Source organism: Callorhinchus milii, unplaced genomic scaffold (assembly GCF_018977255.1).
Source record: "Callorhinchus milii isolate IMCB2004 unplaced genomic scaffold, IMCB_Cmil_1.0 Scaffold8, whole genome shotgun sequence".
Classification (NCBI taxonomy): domain Eukaryota; kingdom Metazoa; phylum Chordata; class Chondrichthyes; order Chimaeriformes; family Callorhinchidae; genus Callorhinchus; species Callorhinchus milii.
Genome location: NW_024704749.1, coordinates 18063603 through 18080245, shown reverse-complemented (window position 1 = coordinate 18080245; position 16643 = coordinate 18063603). Strand labels below are relative to the sequence as shown.

General features: G+C 49.7%; 1 protein-coding gene across 1 annotated transcript; it reads left to right on the top strand.

Moving 5' to 3' along the window:
• The first annotated feature begins 2388 nt into the window (after window positions 1-2388).
• Window positions 2389-16221, top strand: LOC103172346 (torsin-4A-A). Its single transcript, XM_042337820.1, is given in 3 exon segments — window positions 2389-2486; window positions 13316-14123; window positions 14126-16221. Coding segments are annotated over 3 exon segments (1332 nt in total). The 5' UTR covers window positions 2389-2426; the 3' UTR covers window positions 14590-16221.
• Window positions 16222-16643: the final 422 nt, after the last annotated feature.

Below are 16643 nucleotides of genomic sequence, written 5' to 3'. Positions count from 1 at the left end.
TATTTGGGGCTGGAGCGGAGTGGGTAGCGGTGGGTTGGGTTGTTGGCCAGGACACTGGGAGAATAGTCATGATCCTTTCGTTTGACACAGCGCCGTATCCCGTAAGAGCATCTCAAACCGCTTCACAGGGTTTCCTGTGTAGTGTAGTGACTGCGGGCTTAGCGAAACGGATGGCCGCGTGCAGGCAGACGGCAAAGATCTAACTATGCGTGACATCCCGGGACAGGACTACAATGTGCCACGTTGCTTGAATGCACCAGACAAGCTCACCTGGGCTACTTGTTATGTTGTCATGGCAATGACTGAGGGCTATTTACGTTGGTTCATTCAGTGTAGCCCTCTGTGGCTTTGTGGTTGCTATGGGAGTATTAGCCGAGTGTTATTCTGCAAAGCAAAGATGAAGAGGGAGAAGATGCTCTGTTCTGGCGAGCCCTGGGACGCCCATATAAGGAAAGCCATGAATCATGGCTGATGGGCGAACACACACCCCGTCTTAAATGCTGCTTAAACCATGGCCTCCAATCGTATCACCTGGGACATCGTTTGCATTTACCTCCGTGAGGCTCGCACAACCCCATCAGTGCGTCAGCCGGAGAGCCACCATTAACCGTGCCTCCACTGCTCAAGGTAAGTGCACGAGGTGAGTGTGGGCGAGGACAGCGCCTTGGGACGTCCTCCCGACGTGAAAGGCGCTTCACAAATGGCATTCGTTGTTGTTGTTGTTGTTGTTGTTGTTGACTTGACAGTGCTCTGCGGGAGCCAGCGGCAGATATTCATCCCCCCCCCAACACCACCCACCCCCCACGCCTCCACCCTCCCCGTGCCTGCCGTCTCCACAATAACTGGGAGAGGTTAGTTACCTGAACTCCACATTGCAGTGCAGTACAGATGTGCCCCATCACTCTGGGTACCTCATGGCTTTCCAATCCGATCACCGGAACCGACATTGGACTTGACATTCTCTTCGACCGCGCCTTCAGCTCCCCTCTCGACTCTCTACCCCCTCCTCGCTCCCTCCCTTCCCTCCCCTCGCCCTGATCATTTCCCCCCTCCTCGCCTCCTTCCTCCCTCGCCTGATCATTTCCCCCCACTGCTCGGGTCCTGACCCGACTGTCCAGCGCCTCGGGACGTCCTCCCGACGTGAGAGGCGCTCTATAAATGAAATCTTGTTGTTGTTGTTGTTGTTGTTGAGGTACAGATCATCCGGAGAATAGCAGAACAGGCTGGAGGGGCTGAATGGCCTACTCCGGGTCCTGTGTTCCTACCTGCTAATTGGTTCCACTGTCCCTGCTGGCGCTCAGCTTTTGGTACAGCAAATATAACAACAACAACTTGCATTTATATAACAGCCTTCAGGCCGGGTAATGCCCCAGAGCATGAAATGCACAGGCAGTCAGTGTTTAGTCTGAATCATAATAATGGTGTTTAGAATAACGACAATAATTACAATATGTATGACAACAAAACAATGGAAATAAGAATAACACTAATAACAATGACAAAAGGATCTCAATGATAATGGTTACAATAGTAGTAACAAAAATGATGCTGACGGAAACGGTAAAAATACTAACAATAACAACAGTAATAACACTAATAATAACAATAATAATTCTTGCCTGGGATACAGCTGTAATGGAAACAGAGCCTGTTGGTTTGAATTGTCTCAAAGCGTAGTGACTGTGTATTCGCCTGGAAACGTAGCAACCAAGCGGAGGGAGCTTTACTCTGTATCTATCAGCAATGACCTGGAAGTGCTGGATGGTGCACAACCCCATCCGAAACGAGAAAGGGGTTTCTCCTCGTGTCCTGACCAGCATTCCTTCATGACTGCACGGCTTTGCTGTGCGTGCACGTGCAAACTGGCTTCCTTTGCGTTTGTCTGCAAATACACAGTCACTACACTGGGCAGCTACTCCCTACCAAGCTGTTGTGACGGCGTTTCGCCATTCCGTGCGGTGTAGCAAATGCAGGGATTTAAGAAAATATTGCGAATGATGACAGCGAACAATTAAAACGTAATAATCCTTGCATTTGATACAACGCCTTATCACTTCGACGAGACGCCTCAAAGCACTTCACCGAATATATTATAGAATGGAACGCCTGTGGAATGGAAAAGCCCCGCTTTTCAAATCAAGCGACTGAGCCCAGGAAGACGAGCTGCAATTTTCATTCCATTGCTTCACTCCCATTTCGTGCCTAAAGTACGTGAGTCCAATGCTGAAACTCTCTGCGTCTGTACATCAGGAACCCAGTTGCTCTCAGGGACAAGCACTGATATTCTGAGTGAACTGCAGTATAACTCACATCACATCTTCCCTGTTTCGTTGAGGGAGGAGCAGCTGTGTTTGTGTGTGGGGGTGGGGGTGGGGGTGGGGGGGGGGGTTGTGGGGGGGTGGGGGGGGTGCTCAGTTGGAGACCAGATGGAAACCCAACCTCTAAGCTGCGCTGCGGAGATTTCACACCCGGAGGAGAGTCTGTTGGTGAGTTTCTAAACAAGCCATTTCTTGTGTATTCAACAGCAGAAAGTCTGTGGTTTAATCCGTGCTCCCCCAGCGACGTGCTGACTGAGGAACCTTATACAGATAAATCTTATATAATTATTAATAACAGAAGTAAGAATTCTTGCTTTTTAGCAGATTGTTGTAAGCACGTCGGGTCCCTTTGAATAGATTTCCTGGTAACTTACTCCCTCCCTCTACTCAATCAAGGCGCATCTCAAAACGCTATCTGACCACGCTTTTGGCCTTTTTTCCCCTCCCCCTCTCCCCCCTCCCCCCTCTCACCCTATCACATCATCGAGACGTCTCAAAGCGCTTCACAGAATATACTGTAAAGCGGCGTCACTGTGTATTCTGTGGGCGAAACGCAGCAGCCAACTTGCGCTCAGCAATGTCACACAACCAGCCACGAAACGAGTGACCAATTTTATTTGGGGAATTGGCAACCAAGACACCGGGAGAGAGAAACTCCTTTCCCTTTTTGAAACAATGCCATAGGATCTTTAAAAATCCACCTGAACAGGCAGATGGGGGGGGGGTCTCGGTTTAACGTCCCATCCGATGGACGGCACCTCAATGCTGCACACCCCCCCCCCACCACCCACCCCCGCATTGGAGTGTCATCTTATACGATGTGATTCCAAGTCCCGATGCGGGGCTTGGACCCGCAACCTTCTGACTCGGAGGCGAGAGCACTACCACCGCGCCAGGCTGACACAGTGTATTTGCTGTGCCGTTACACCGTGAGCTGGGATTTCAGTGGAAGCAGTTGGGCGAGTACAGCTCCAGGCTCCAGATGTTTTATTAAATTGCCGTCTGCAGTGTTTAGAATTCCTTCAGCGTGACCTCTTCTATGCAAATACATATGGGCTTGGAATGATCTCGGCATGTGGCAGTACAGTAACAGGAAGCGCAGTGAGAAATCCAGGTTCACTGTAACAGATGTGAACGCTCAGCAAGTCAGGCGGCGTCTGCGGAGAAAGGAATGTGAGTCGATGTTTCGGGTGCGCTGCCGGGTTCTGACAAAAGGGTCGTGGACCCGAAAAGTTGACTCACTTTCCTCTCTCCATCGATGCTGCCTGACCTCACTGAGTGTTCCCAGCGATCTCTTGTTTTTGTTTCGGATTTCCAGCATCTGCAGTATTTTGTGTTTTGTTTCCCTGTAACAGATTAAGAATAATAAATGATAATAATCCTGGCATTTGATACAGCGCCTTATCACGTCTTCTCGACGTCTCAAAGCGCTTCGCAGAACGGACTGTAAAGTGAATTGACCGTATATTTGTGGGCGAAACGCGGCAGTCAACTGCGCACAGCAGCGTCCCACAAACAGTCGTGGATTGAAATGACCAATTTATTATTTTTTCTGAGGGATTATTATTAGGCGTGTGGAGTAAGGAAACTCGCCTAAGGTTTCGCCCTGCTGGGAATCGAAACCCAGGTCTCTCGCTTGCAAAGCGAGTGCTCTAACCACTGAGCTACAGGACTCATTACTGATAACTGTTGCAGCTTTCACCCACGCGATCAAAAATGTCACGTGAGAGGTAATAGTTAACATCATTGGTGCTGATCACAATGATAACTTGCCCCGTAAAAATAAACATCTCAAAGCTTTTTTTCAAATTAGGTTTACTGAGCCTCTGATACCCATCCCCGTGCTTCAGAGTCTCGAAGGGTGGGGTATCAGATGCAAGGATTATTATTAACACTGTTGTCGTAATTCGATGTGTGTGTTAATTAGCAGATCCCAGCGAACTGCCGAACAGTTTGTGGAGTCCTGTAGTACAGTGGTGAGGGCCTTCGCTTCGCAAGTGACAGGCCGCAGGTACGATTCCCGGGCAGGGCGAAACCTTAGGCGAGTTTCCCTACTTCCCACGCCTCTGATTACCTAGCAGTAAGTAGGACCCTGATTGTTAGTCGATTGGCGGATCGCTTTCCCGGGGTAATAATCTCTCCCCGACAAAAACTGGTCACTCAGTCCACGACTGGGACGCTGCTGTGCGCAATCGGCTGCCGCGTTTCGCCCACAAATTATACAGACAATTCCCTTTCCCGTATATCCCGTGAAGCGCTTTGAGACGTCTCAACGACGTGATGAGGCGCTGTATCAAATGCAAGGATTATTATTATTATGTTATAAAGTCATATCAGGCGGCAGACACAGCGAGGAGCTGGATAGCAGCCAACCCGCACATTGTAGGAGTCATTGCTGTTCACAGTGCACCTTTGTCCTGGGGGATGCAAAGCAGTTGCTAAAAATATCTTCCCAAGTAATGATAAGGGGTTTCGGTAACCAGTACGCTGGAGGACAAAAGGCAGCCTGGTTCGGTTGTGCTGATGCTCGCTTTATTTGCCTTAAAGAGGCCTCTCACCGATCACTGCAGGCTTCCAGAGGGGAAGAATTCATCCCTCCAAAAAAGCCTGGGCGCTCATCCAATTAAAGTCCTGCTGATTAAACAACACGCATTTATTTCTTGTTTGCTTTCAAAAGAACTGCTTTGCAGGCTCTTTTTTCAATTCCCCCTCCCAATTCCGCTTTGGCCCCTTCTTCCTCATCTTATCAAATGCAAGGATTATTATTATTATTATCTTCACGTCGCGCATGAAGACCTTCCTCTTTGACCGTGCCTAGGGTCACCTCCCCACCCCCTCACCACCCACCCTCTTCCCTTCCAAGGTGTGCAAGGCAGAAAAAGCCTTATCAGGCAGCGCTATCTGTTGTTACATTAGTCCCTCCAGGCAAGCAAAGGGACAGAATTGCTCTTTCTGAAGCCAGTGTGTTGCTGTAAAGCATATAAGGTGATGGGCCAGGATGCATATTTACAGAGGGAAAGGCATGTCTGGATTGGTTCGGCAACAGTTCTGGCTTGAAGGACGCATCAGGTTTGTCCCTGTGGCCCCAAACCAACAACCTGATGCTGGTGTGAACACGTGCAAAGCAAGGTTTTGCATAACACATAGTGCTGAGCAGGAAAGATGCAGACCATGTCTCCTTCACCTCCTGGGTTAGAAGTGCTGCTCGCTCGCCAGGAAAAGGTAGAAATCTCAGCTAATACTTGCGCGTGCGAGTGCGTGTGCGTGTGTGCGTGCGTGCAATGGAAGGGAGGGAAGCTCTTAAATTTTGCTCTCGAACCTTAACTGCAGGAGGCTGCGATGATCGGTTATATTTGCGCTGGAGGTCAGGCAATCAAGGTCCTTCACGTGTTGGGGTTGGGAGCAGGAAGCAGGTTTGGCTTTCCGGCCGTGTTCCCGGGCTCCAGGTCTGTAATATAATAATCCCTGCATTTGATATGGGGCCTTATCACATTGTTGAGACGTCACAAAGCACTTTGCAGGATATACAGTGAAGTGAATTGACTGTGTATTTTGTGGGGGAAACTAGAGCTGTAGCTATCAGGCTGCCTCCTGACTAACCCTACACCTGCCCAAAGGCAACGGTGGTCACCGGGAGCCCAGCTGGTGACTGTGCTTTTCACCTAACATGAGCTTCATGACGCAGAGCAAGACTGCCCCCCCCCCCCACCCCCACACCCGCCCCGGTTGGAGATGCTATCCTACATGAAGCGCGCAAAATATAAATGCAAATTGTTGTTGTTGGTACTGAGTCTGGGTGTGAGGAGGAGGAGGAGAAGGTATCTGTATGTGTGTCTGGGTATATACTGAGAGTCAGGCTTGTCTGCGAGTCTGTATAAACTAAGTCAGACTGTGTGTCTGTATACAGTGAGAGTCAGACTGTGTGTCTGTATACAGTGAGAGTCAGATTGTGTGTCTGTACAGAGTGAGAGTCAGAGTGTGTGTCCGTATACAGTGAGAGTCAGACTGTGTGTCTGTATACAGTGAGAGTCAGACTGTGTGTCCGTATACAGTGAGAGTCAGACTGTGTGTCCGTATACAGTGAGAGTCAGACTGTGTGTCCGTATACAGTGAGAGTCAGACTGTGTGTCTGTTCAGAGTGAGAGTCAGACTGTGTGTCCGTATACAGTGAGAGTCAGACTGTGTGTCTGCACACAGTGAGACTGTTTAAACGTCTGTGTACTGGTAGTGGCCGGGAGTTGGCGTCTGTCCCTTCAGAGGTGGTTTCACAGTTCTCTTCAGCCACAGCTCTTTAAACAGGAAATGTTGCCTGGCTATAAAATGAAACAAACTGAACATTTCCTGCTGGGATGAAGTAGATTAGAATCGTGTACGAGCAATAATATAATAATAATAATAATCCTCGCATTTGATATAGCGCCTTATCACGTTGTTGAACATCTCAAAGCGCTTCGCAGAATATATTGCAAAGCGTATTTTGTGGTATAAAGATATAAATATAAGTATAATCTCCGTGTCTGTTTCCGCTCTGTACATTCGATGCAACTCTGTGTAAGGATCTGACACAACTCATGTTAGACCTCAACTCTTAAAGCCTGTTGACAGTCGGGAGCTATCAACAGCGTATAACTGATCAGTCAGCCCGATACATAGAGCACTCCGGAGCTTTGCTCACTCGGCACAGATTAAAGATATCGTGGGACTGGCAGCATTCATACCACAAAGGCATTTGGTTCCCACTGGCAGATCAGCCCCACTTTCGGGTGTGACTCTCAGGACATTTGGTAACTGTGTGCTTCAATCGGTCGGTCGTTCACTTCACAACAACAACAAGAAAATTACATTTATAGAGCGCCTTTCGCGTCGGGAGGACGTCCCAAGGCGCTGGACAGTCAGGGGTCAGGACCCGAGCGTGGGGAGGGGTGGAGTAGGAGTGAGGGAAGGCAGAGAGGTGGGAGGGCGACCGAAGGCACGATGGAAGAGGAGGGTCATGAGACCGGCCTTGAAGGAGGCAAGAGAAGAAGCGAGAGAAGGGACTGAGTGATGGAGTTCCAGAGTGCGGGGGCAGAGAGGCTGAAAGCCCGGCCACCGATGGTAGGGCGGGTCGGGCGGGAGACATGGAGCAGAATGGAGGGAGTGGGCAGGTTGGTAGGGAGTCAGCAGATCAGAGAGGGGGCAAAGCCATGGATGGCCTTGAAAGTGAGGACGAGGATCTTGAATTCGATCCTCTGGGGGATGGGGAGCCAGTGGAGTCGGGCGGGGGTGGGAGTGATGGGATCACGGAGCCTGGTGCGTGAGAGTACATGAGCTGCAGAGTTTTGGATGATCTGTAGCTTGCGAAGGGAAGAGTTGGGAAGGCCGATGAGGAGGGACTTTCCATAATCGAGCCTTGATGTGACGGATGCGTGGGTGAGGGTTTCGGCAGCCTGAGGGGTGAAGCAGTTTGCTGCATGTAAACTGACTGCAGCTTTTGCCTACAAAAACACACAGTCACTACACTTCGCAGTAAATCCTTCGAGACGTCCTCAGCAAGTGAAAGGCGCTGTGTGAAAAAGCACGGAAGCTTCTCCTTGACCAACAGTTAACATCGCAGCCAGAGCCGAAAATTGATGGGAGAGTGAAATTAAACGTCTTGGGCTGGGGGGCGGGGGGCGGGGGGAGGGCTGGGAGGGGTGGGAGGTGGCGAGGGGAGAGGGAGAGGCAATAGATGGGAGGAGGACCCAGGGCTGAGTCAGGTGTCATCGGGGAATTTCCAGAACTTCCAGAGCGCTTTCAATTACGCTGTACAATTGAAACCCTGTAAACCCTGTCGTGATGAGACGAGACTCTACCCCCTGCTTGAGGGTCGCCACACACACACACACAGACACACACACACACTCGCCCGCACAAGTCGTCGTTGACGACCGGCTGTACGCGGCTCTTTGCGAGGTCAAGCGCCCTGAGACGCTATCCTGTGTGGAGGGCGCTGCATAAGCGCAAGTTGCCGTTGGCCTCGGCGTTGGGCGAGTGAGTGATCCTCTGTGCGCTTTGACTGACATCCAAGACTTCCTTTCCCTGTTTTGCCCAGAAAGACCCTTTTGCAACCTTGATAGTTCTGCGTAACTCCACCCGACTTCCTTCCCCTATTCACTTGGTCTGAACTCCCGAAGGTCAGAACGAGCTTCGCTATCACACGGCTCACTTTTACTTCAGGGCTCATTTGCTTGCGGCTCGTGTGCGAATTTGGTTAGAGTATTGAGAGCTTTGGGATGAATCGGGTGGCAGGAGGTGGGGTTTAGAGTTACGATAGCGACAGCCAGTGAATATGTCTGCCTCTCGTTCTCTCTCTCTCTCTTCTGTGTGTGTGTGTGTGCAGTGTTTAATAATAATAATAATAATCCTTGCATTTGATATAGCGCTTTTCACGTCGGGAGGACGTCCCAAAGCGCTTCACAGAACACACTGTAAAGTGAATCGACTGTATATTTGTGGGCGAACGCGGCAGCCAATTGCGCACAGCAATGTCCCACAAACAGTCGTGGATTGAAAATGACCAATTTATTATTGTTTTTGGTTTTGGAGGGATTATTATTAGGCTCTGTGTGGAGTAAGGAAACTTGCCCAAGGTTTCGCCCTCTGCCTGGAATTGAACTCAGGTCTCTCACTTGCAAAGCGAGTGCTCTAACCACTGAGCTACAGGACTCCAGTCCTGAGTGAGAGAGAGAGCGAGAGAGAGAGAGAGAGAGAGAGGAAGTGGCTTGCTTGCTTAACATGCGTTCACAGTCTGTGACGCTGCACTTTCGCGATTGCTTGGAGTCTGCTTTCTGTCCTCCACGGAGCAGCTCTTCTGCAACTTTCCTTTCAGACTGTCAGATGAAGCTTTCACGGCTACTGGAGAAGTGTGCATTTTGCAGGTGATGGGGGCAGTCCGCCGAGGGGGTGGGGGGTGGGGGGGGTGGGCAGTGCGCCGGGGGGGGGGGCACGGGTTGTGGGGAGCAGCAGGTGGTCCCGTCCGCAGCGAGCGCTCGGAGCCAGCAAGTTCCATTTCTTTCTCTTTCTCTCTCTCTCGCTCTCTTTCTTTCACTCGCTTTCTCTCTCCCTTCCTCTTTTTCTTCTTGCTTTCAGCCGGATGCAAGTCCCAACGAAAAGGTCAGGAGGGGGGGGAAAAAAAAGAATGCGGAGCAAAGATAACTGTTTGTGAATTGCTCCCCCAGCGAGTGGCGGTTCCTCTGCGCTCTCAGTAAAACCCTGCGCTAATTCCTGTTTGATTTCAATGCTGCGTGTACTGTGGTGCGAGGGGGGAATCGTAGCCTCACTGGCTGTGGTTGGAGGACGAAGGGACTAAAGCTGGAGGGTCTTTTTAGATGCATCCAGGCAACATAGATGGAGGTTCCAGCTTCCTCTGGTGTCAGCCTTCGCTGGAGCCGTTCCTCGAGCTGGGCTTTTCTGGCAAAGTTTAGTTGCTGAAAGTTATCAGTAAACTCTCTCTGTTCCCAGTGCAGCTGTTGCTGACAGATGGAGGCTGATGAATCTCTAAGCCATCCTGTCCCAAGTTCCTTCCTGCACAGTCCAACAGGGCATCGTGACCAAAGGTTCCCGATTTCTGGAGAAGCGAGGTATCGTGTCCCTGGGGCCAAATTTGCCCTGTCTTGATCTAGTAATCTAACAAGCTTAATAATAATGATGATAATCCTTGCATTTGATATAGCGCCTTATCACGTCGTTGAGACGGTTCAAAGCGCTTCACAGAATATAGGGTCAAGCGAATTGATTGTATATTTTATGGGCAAAACGCAGCAGCCAATCATGCACAGCAGTGTCCCACAAACACTTTTTTAAGGGTTTATTACCGCAGAAAGCGATCCGCCACTCGACTAACAACCGGGTTCCTACTTGTGCTAAATAAAGCAGAGGAGCAGTGAAACTTGTCTAAGGTTTCGCCCTGTCGGGGAATCGAACCCGGGTCCTCACGCTCGCGAGACAAATGCTCTAACCAATACGCTACAACTTCTCCAGTACCTGCCAGCATCAGGAATTGTGGCGAGTTCAATTTTTTAAAGCCAAGCTCCTCGCAGAGAACAAGGGGGCTGATTCACAGCATTCAAGCGCAAGGTGTATACAATTCTAAGTAGGTTATAGAACATTAACACATTTCTAGTTTAGTTAAAGAAACATTAACCCAGGGCAACGTTTAGGTACGGTGGTTTGGCACGAAGTTGCAAATCTCGTTACGCATCAAAGTATTTTGTAACCTAAAGAGTGATTCACGACTGCAATCGATTTCCTGGTTGAGGCCAGGACATGCTGAGATGCGAGAAACATTCTGGAAGCAAGAGATTAAATGTCTGAAGAGCCTTCTTCATCCAGGACTCGCTTGAGATCTTGTGGTGGCCGAATGTGTGTGAGTGTGGATACGTGAGCGTGTGTGCAAGTGTGTATGAAGCTGTGAGTTTGCTTGTGTGGGTTTTTGTCGATGTGAGTGTGTGACTAAGCAAGTGCGTGTGCGAGTGTGTGACCACAAGTGTGTGTGAGTTGCCGGTGCATATGTGCACCTCCATCAACTATAAGATGCTTAGTGTTTTTATGTAGAGTGCTTTGGGACGTCCTCCCAACGTGAAAGGCGCTTTATAAATGTAATTTTGCTGTTGTTGTTGTAGAGAAGAGAAGTGAGAAGCCAATTTGCAGCAGGAAATGAAGTGAATGATGGATTTTATCTGGGGAAATCATCTTAATTAAGTCTTAATCCCGAAGCCGGTTTTCCGCAGTCCTTGAAAATAACTTTCCCGCAGGTAGACTGAACTTCCTACAGTTTTCCTCAATTCTACGCCGTCTGGCCCCCAACTCAGGAGGTGGAGGGAGAGAAAAGCACAAAAGTATTGCTTTCTCCCCGCTTCAGTTACCCGCTCGCTGCCTACTCTTGGCCGTCTCTGGCCTCTTGCTTGTTCCTCGTCCCCTCCGCTCCACCAAGGGCGGCCGCACTTTAAGCCACTACAGCCCAGAAGCTTTGGAACTCTCTTCCCCAATCCCTCTGGCTTTCCCCCTGCTTCCCCTCGTTTAGATCACGACTGAAGACCTTCCTCTTCGACTGTGCCCCGGCTTGGCATCAGGCTCCAGCACTATTAAGCGCTCCGAGATGCTGCTCCACGTGAAGGGCGCTGTATAAATACAAGTTGTTGTTGTTATTCTCCAACAGAGGGAGGTAGCTTCTCACCTCTCCTTCACAGACCCTGTCTAACAATCCTTCCACCTGACCAGTGTGACCTGGCATCTGTCCTGGGAGCTTTTCCTGTTTTTGGAACAGGAAGGAAATTGCAAATCTTCTTCTGGAAATTGGAGAGCGACGGGGGGCGCGGGGGGAAGGGGCGCGACTGGGGCGTTTGGGGGGGAGAGGGATGCCAGTTGCCTTTACTGTAGGAAGACGTCTCCAGATGCTTCCCAGGATTGACTGTAACGTGCAGTGACTGTGTATTTTGTAGGCAAACGGGGCAGCCAATTTGCACAGAACAATGCACTGGAAACACCCACAAACACCCATGCAATGGACGGTAAGCCTGAACTGGGTGCAATTTCAGGCCTTGGACGGATTGAAACTATGAGACTAAAGTTCCTAATTTTGATCGAGGGGCCTCAGTTATCTCAGTAACATAAGCTCCTCAAAGGCCAGAGTCACACTCTCCTCTTTTGCCTGAAGAAGCTTGCTGCCGTTTCTCTTTTCAGACGAATAAACTCAGAATCGACAGTTCTGTGTCCATTTTAAAATTATAATCTTGTGAGGTATCTGTGTAGGAACAACTTCAATCTGATTTTGTTTTTAGATGCGCCATAACTGCATCTAAGTGTTTAATACCATGATTCAGGGTTTTGTAAGCAGGGCACGCAAATATAAGATTGCGACTCGGGACTCTCTTAAAATTTAAGATCGTGCCAAAAGGTGGGGAGGTCTTAGATTCAGAGGTAGCTTCTTAAAATGGGGGTTTTGTAATCTTAATTATAATAATAATATAATTACTGTTGCACAAGTGCGGAAGTGGAGTCCTGTGGAGCTTAATGCTTAGAACGCTCACCCCGTTAAGCGAGAGGACCCGGGTTCGATTCCCAGATGGGGCGAAATGTTGAGCAAGTTTCCTTACTCCACGCACACGCCTCTGTTTACGAGGCAGTAAGAAGGAACCCGGTCGTTAGTCGATTGGCGGATCGCTTTTCCGGGAGTGATAATCCCTTCAAAAAAAATAATGATTTGGTCACTGAATCTACGAAGGTTTGCGGGACGCTGCTGTGCGCAGTTGGCTGCCACGTTTCGCACACAAAAATATACAGTCAATTCACTTTACAGTATATTCTGTGAAGTGCTTTGAGACGTTTCGAAGACAAAGGCGCTATATCAAATGCAAAGATTATTATTATTAATAATCCATGCATTTGGCATTGTGCCTTTCACATCAGGAGGACGTCTCAAAGCGCATCACAGGGTTTGACTGCAAAATGCGGTGACTGTGTATTTGTTTGTGAATGTTGTCGCCCATTTATGCACAGCAATGTCCTACAAACAGCCATGGAATGAATGAGCATTTTTATTTGGGGGATTTGTTAGCCAGGACACCGGGAAAGAGAAACTCCTATCTCTTTTCGAATAGTGCCGTGGGATCTTTAACGTGCACCTGAACAGGCAGACGGGACCTCGGTTTAACGTCTCATCTGAAGGACGGCACCTCCTTCAATGCAACTCTCCGCTCAGCACTGCACTGGGGTGTCAGCTTTGACTCTGTGAGTTCAAAGTCCTGAGGTGGTGAGATTTGAACTCACAACCTTCTAACTCAGAGATGTAAGTGAGCCACGATGGCACTTAAACCAGAGAAGGATTAATGCGCAGCAGAGGGGGAGGGAAGGAGGGAGGGAAGTTCACCGACCAGCGAGGGTGGTGGGGCAGAGAGGAGAGAGACGTGAACAGGCCTGAGCTCGCAGAGGGAGCTGATCAGTGATCTCTTGATGAACGTCTGCTTTCTTTCTTTTAATAGGGACAGCGGCCATTCAGTCCTGAGGGTCGGATGCTGTCGCCAGACCTGGAACTAGCCAAGCAACCAATGGAACGTGCTGTCTCGTGCCCAGACCCTGCCAATGTCAGGCAGAGGATTTCACTGGTGACCTCGCCGCTCAGAGCAGCGTTCCGCATCCGTCGCAAATACAACGTCCTGAAACAGAAGCGGCTCTTGCTGGAGAAGAGCGAGCACACGGCTCCTCAGTCTCTGGGTCTCTCCCGGTTCCACTCCAGAGAGCCCTTGGACGTCTTCACCTTTGACGGGGCGCCCAAGGGAACGCTCAGGAAGCGCAGGCTGAAGAGGGGGAAATGTAAAGTGCTGTATCCCAACGGATCGAAGAGGTACCTGCCCGAGGAGAAGCAGAGCAAAGCCAAGAACTGCCTCTTCCTGCTGAGTATCATTGTGTGCTTCCAGATCTACAACGCCATTGAGAACCTGGATGACAATGTGCTGAAGTACGACCTCGAGGGACTGGAGAAGACACTCAGGAGGGAGGTCTTTGGACAGACTGCAGCCATCGAACATCTCATGGACTTGCTGGAGGACTATCTGGCCACTCACAACCACAACAAGCCCCTAGTCCTGTCCCTCAACGGCCCGAGTGGTGTTGGGAAGAGCCACGTTGGGCGCTTGCTGGCCAAACACTTCCGCTCGGTCATGAATGAGAAACACGTGCTCCAGTATTTCGTGCTGCACCAGTGCCCGGAAGAGGTGGAGACCAGGAGCTGCGAGCAGGAACTAGCCAAGAGTGTGTCCAACTTGGTCAACAGGGCGGAGGAGGAGGAGAAGATCCGGTGTTCATCTTCGACGAGATGGAGCACATGCGGCCAGCCCTGCTGGACTTCCTGGGGACCTATTTCCGGACCAACCAAACCAACGAGTTCCTCAACGCCGTCTATGTGTTGATCAGCAGTGTGGGCCAGGCGGAGGTCACCAAGTTCGTGCTGCAGAACGCCTCCAGCGACGCGCTGTATCACGCCAACACAGCCCAGGAGCTGCTGCTCCTCATGAGGTGGGCGCTGACCGAACACCACCCTCTCTGGAAGCATGCAGACATCGTGCCCTTCACCCTGCTCGAGAAGAGCCACATCGTCAACTGCTTCTTGGAGGAGATGATGAGAGAGGGCTTCTACCCCGACACTGGATACCTGGAGGAGTTGGCCAGGGAGCTGAACTATTACTCTGTGGCGGGCAGGCAGTACTCTGTGCACGGCTGCAAGCAGGTGGTTTCTATGGTCAACCTGTTGCACTGATGGCTCTTGTGGACGATTTCCTGGAGTCAACAAGATGACGCGGAGGCTGGATTGGGGTTGGGGTTGGGTCACCAGCAGTGCCTACCTATTAATGTAACTCGCTAACCCAACACTTCAGGCTCCAGGATCCAGGCAGGTCATTTGAGGCAGGGGTCACCCGGCCCAGTCAGACCTTCTTGTTTGGATGAGCTGTCTTGGCGTTGAAGAGACTTTTCGGACAAGTGTTTTTTTTGAAAGATCGCAGAAGTGCACCATCCCAAGGAGTTGGTTTAACCAGACCTGTTCGAAGGGACGCCGCCTTAAACCGGATCCGTTCACTCAAAACCATCTAGGAGTAGAATTTTTCGGTGTCTGTAGCGTGTTTACGTGTGTGTGTGTGTGTCCAAGGGAAGATGAAGATGTGATGCATATTTTATTGCGCTTGTATTTTGCTGGCGAGATTCCTTGTCCATTTCAGAGGCACCAGTCCCCCACTCTCCCCGCTCCTCTCCTCGCCCCTCAAAAAAATTGCACCTAGTCTTAGCCTACAAAGAACGTCTCATCTTAAAACTGAAGGAGTCTGCAAAATCATTCCATTTGGTCACTGTTGATATGCAGCTAAATTCCTTTTGGGGGAAAAAAATTGAGGGTCCGGGTTGAGACCAAACTGAAGACAATCATAGGGCAACAATGGGTTTACAGACTAATTTCCTGCCTCAATCTGGTCATTGCTTGGAAGAAAAGGGAGAATGAAAAGCTCTGCGCAGACCGGGATTCCTAGCCCAAGCCTCAATACTCCCAGTAAGAGCATCCATTAATTACTGACCTGCGATGTTGGGATTCAGTGTCAAAAAGGCCTTAAACATTCTTGTCGTCTTAAACCGTAACATGCTGCTGAATTTTGGAAATTTCTTAATTCAGAAGCCCATTCTCCATAGATCAGCCTTCAAACTCAGACTGACTCGACTCGGTTTGTTAGGTCCGTGCGTCATACCTTCCTGCTGTTGATAAGGCATCGCGCTTCAGGGTCACGGAGTTTACAAATCACGAGATTTAAGATGGTCGCAAAATCCGGAATCATGAAATCTAAGGCAATGCCGAATTTAGGATCACGGAATTTAAGGTTACGAAATATCGCATCGTGGCATTTAAAACTGCGCCGAATTTTGTAAGTTCCTCAAATCCTGCCTAAATTCAGAAGCTGGCGTCCGTGCAGCAAACAAAACACGACCTCCGAACTAGGTCCGAGTTTAAGAATTGTCCTTTTATTTACTCTGTTTGTCTCTGAAAGTGCTGCAGTGGATTTGGTCATCTCTGTGAGTTCCACCCAGTCATCACCACTTCTGGTGATTAGGCATCTGGCTTCCAGGAATGTAACCAGTCAGAACAAGCATATGTACGATAGCGAAAGAGTGAGCGGTATTACTGACCGCACACTCTGACACTGCAGCTATTTTAATAAAACTAAATTACTAAAATGTGAGGTTCACAGCTCATAGAGTAGTTACAAGGAATGCAGATTCAATATTGATTTTATGCGCCCTTCACACATTTCACGTCAGAAACTCCCTTCCAATGTTCCAAGCCCCTCGTTGCTCTACAGGAATCCTGTAGCATAGTTAGAACACTGTTAGTAATCCTTTTTTTAAAAAAAAAATTATTTGGTCAACTCTATCCACGACTGTTTGTGGGACACCGCTGTGCGCAATTGGCTGCCGTCTTTCACCCACAAGATATTACAGTCAATCCACTGTACGGTATATTCTGCGAAGAGCTTTGAGACGCCTCAATGACGTGATTATTATTATCTCCAAATATCGATGGTGGCAGAGCCGAGTGAGGATGGGGGTGATGGTACAGAGAAGGATACAGGCTGCGTTGTTTGGGATAATCTGCACCTTGTGGAGGGGATGATGATGTTGCTGCAAGTGCTCAGGAACGTGTTTGCTTCTGTCAAGGTTGAGGGGGGGGGGGGTGGGGTGGTGAGAGGGACACTCCCGATGAAGAGAATCATTTCCCCCTCAGATTGAGGGTGTCTTAATACCTTGGAACGAACATAGAACCACCCCCCCCCC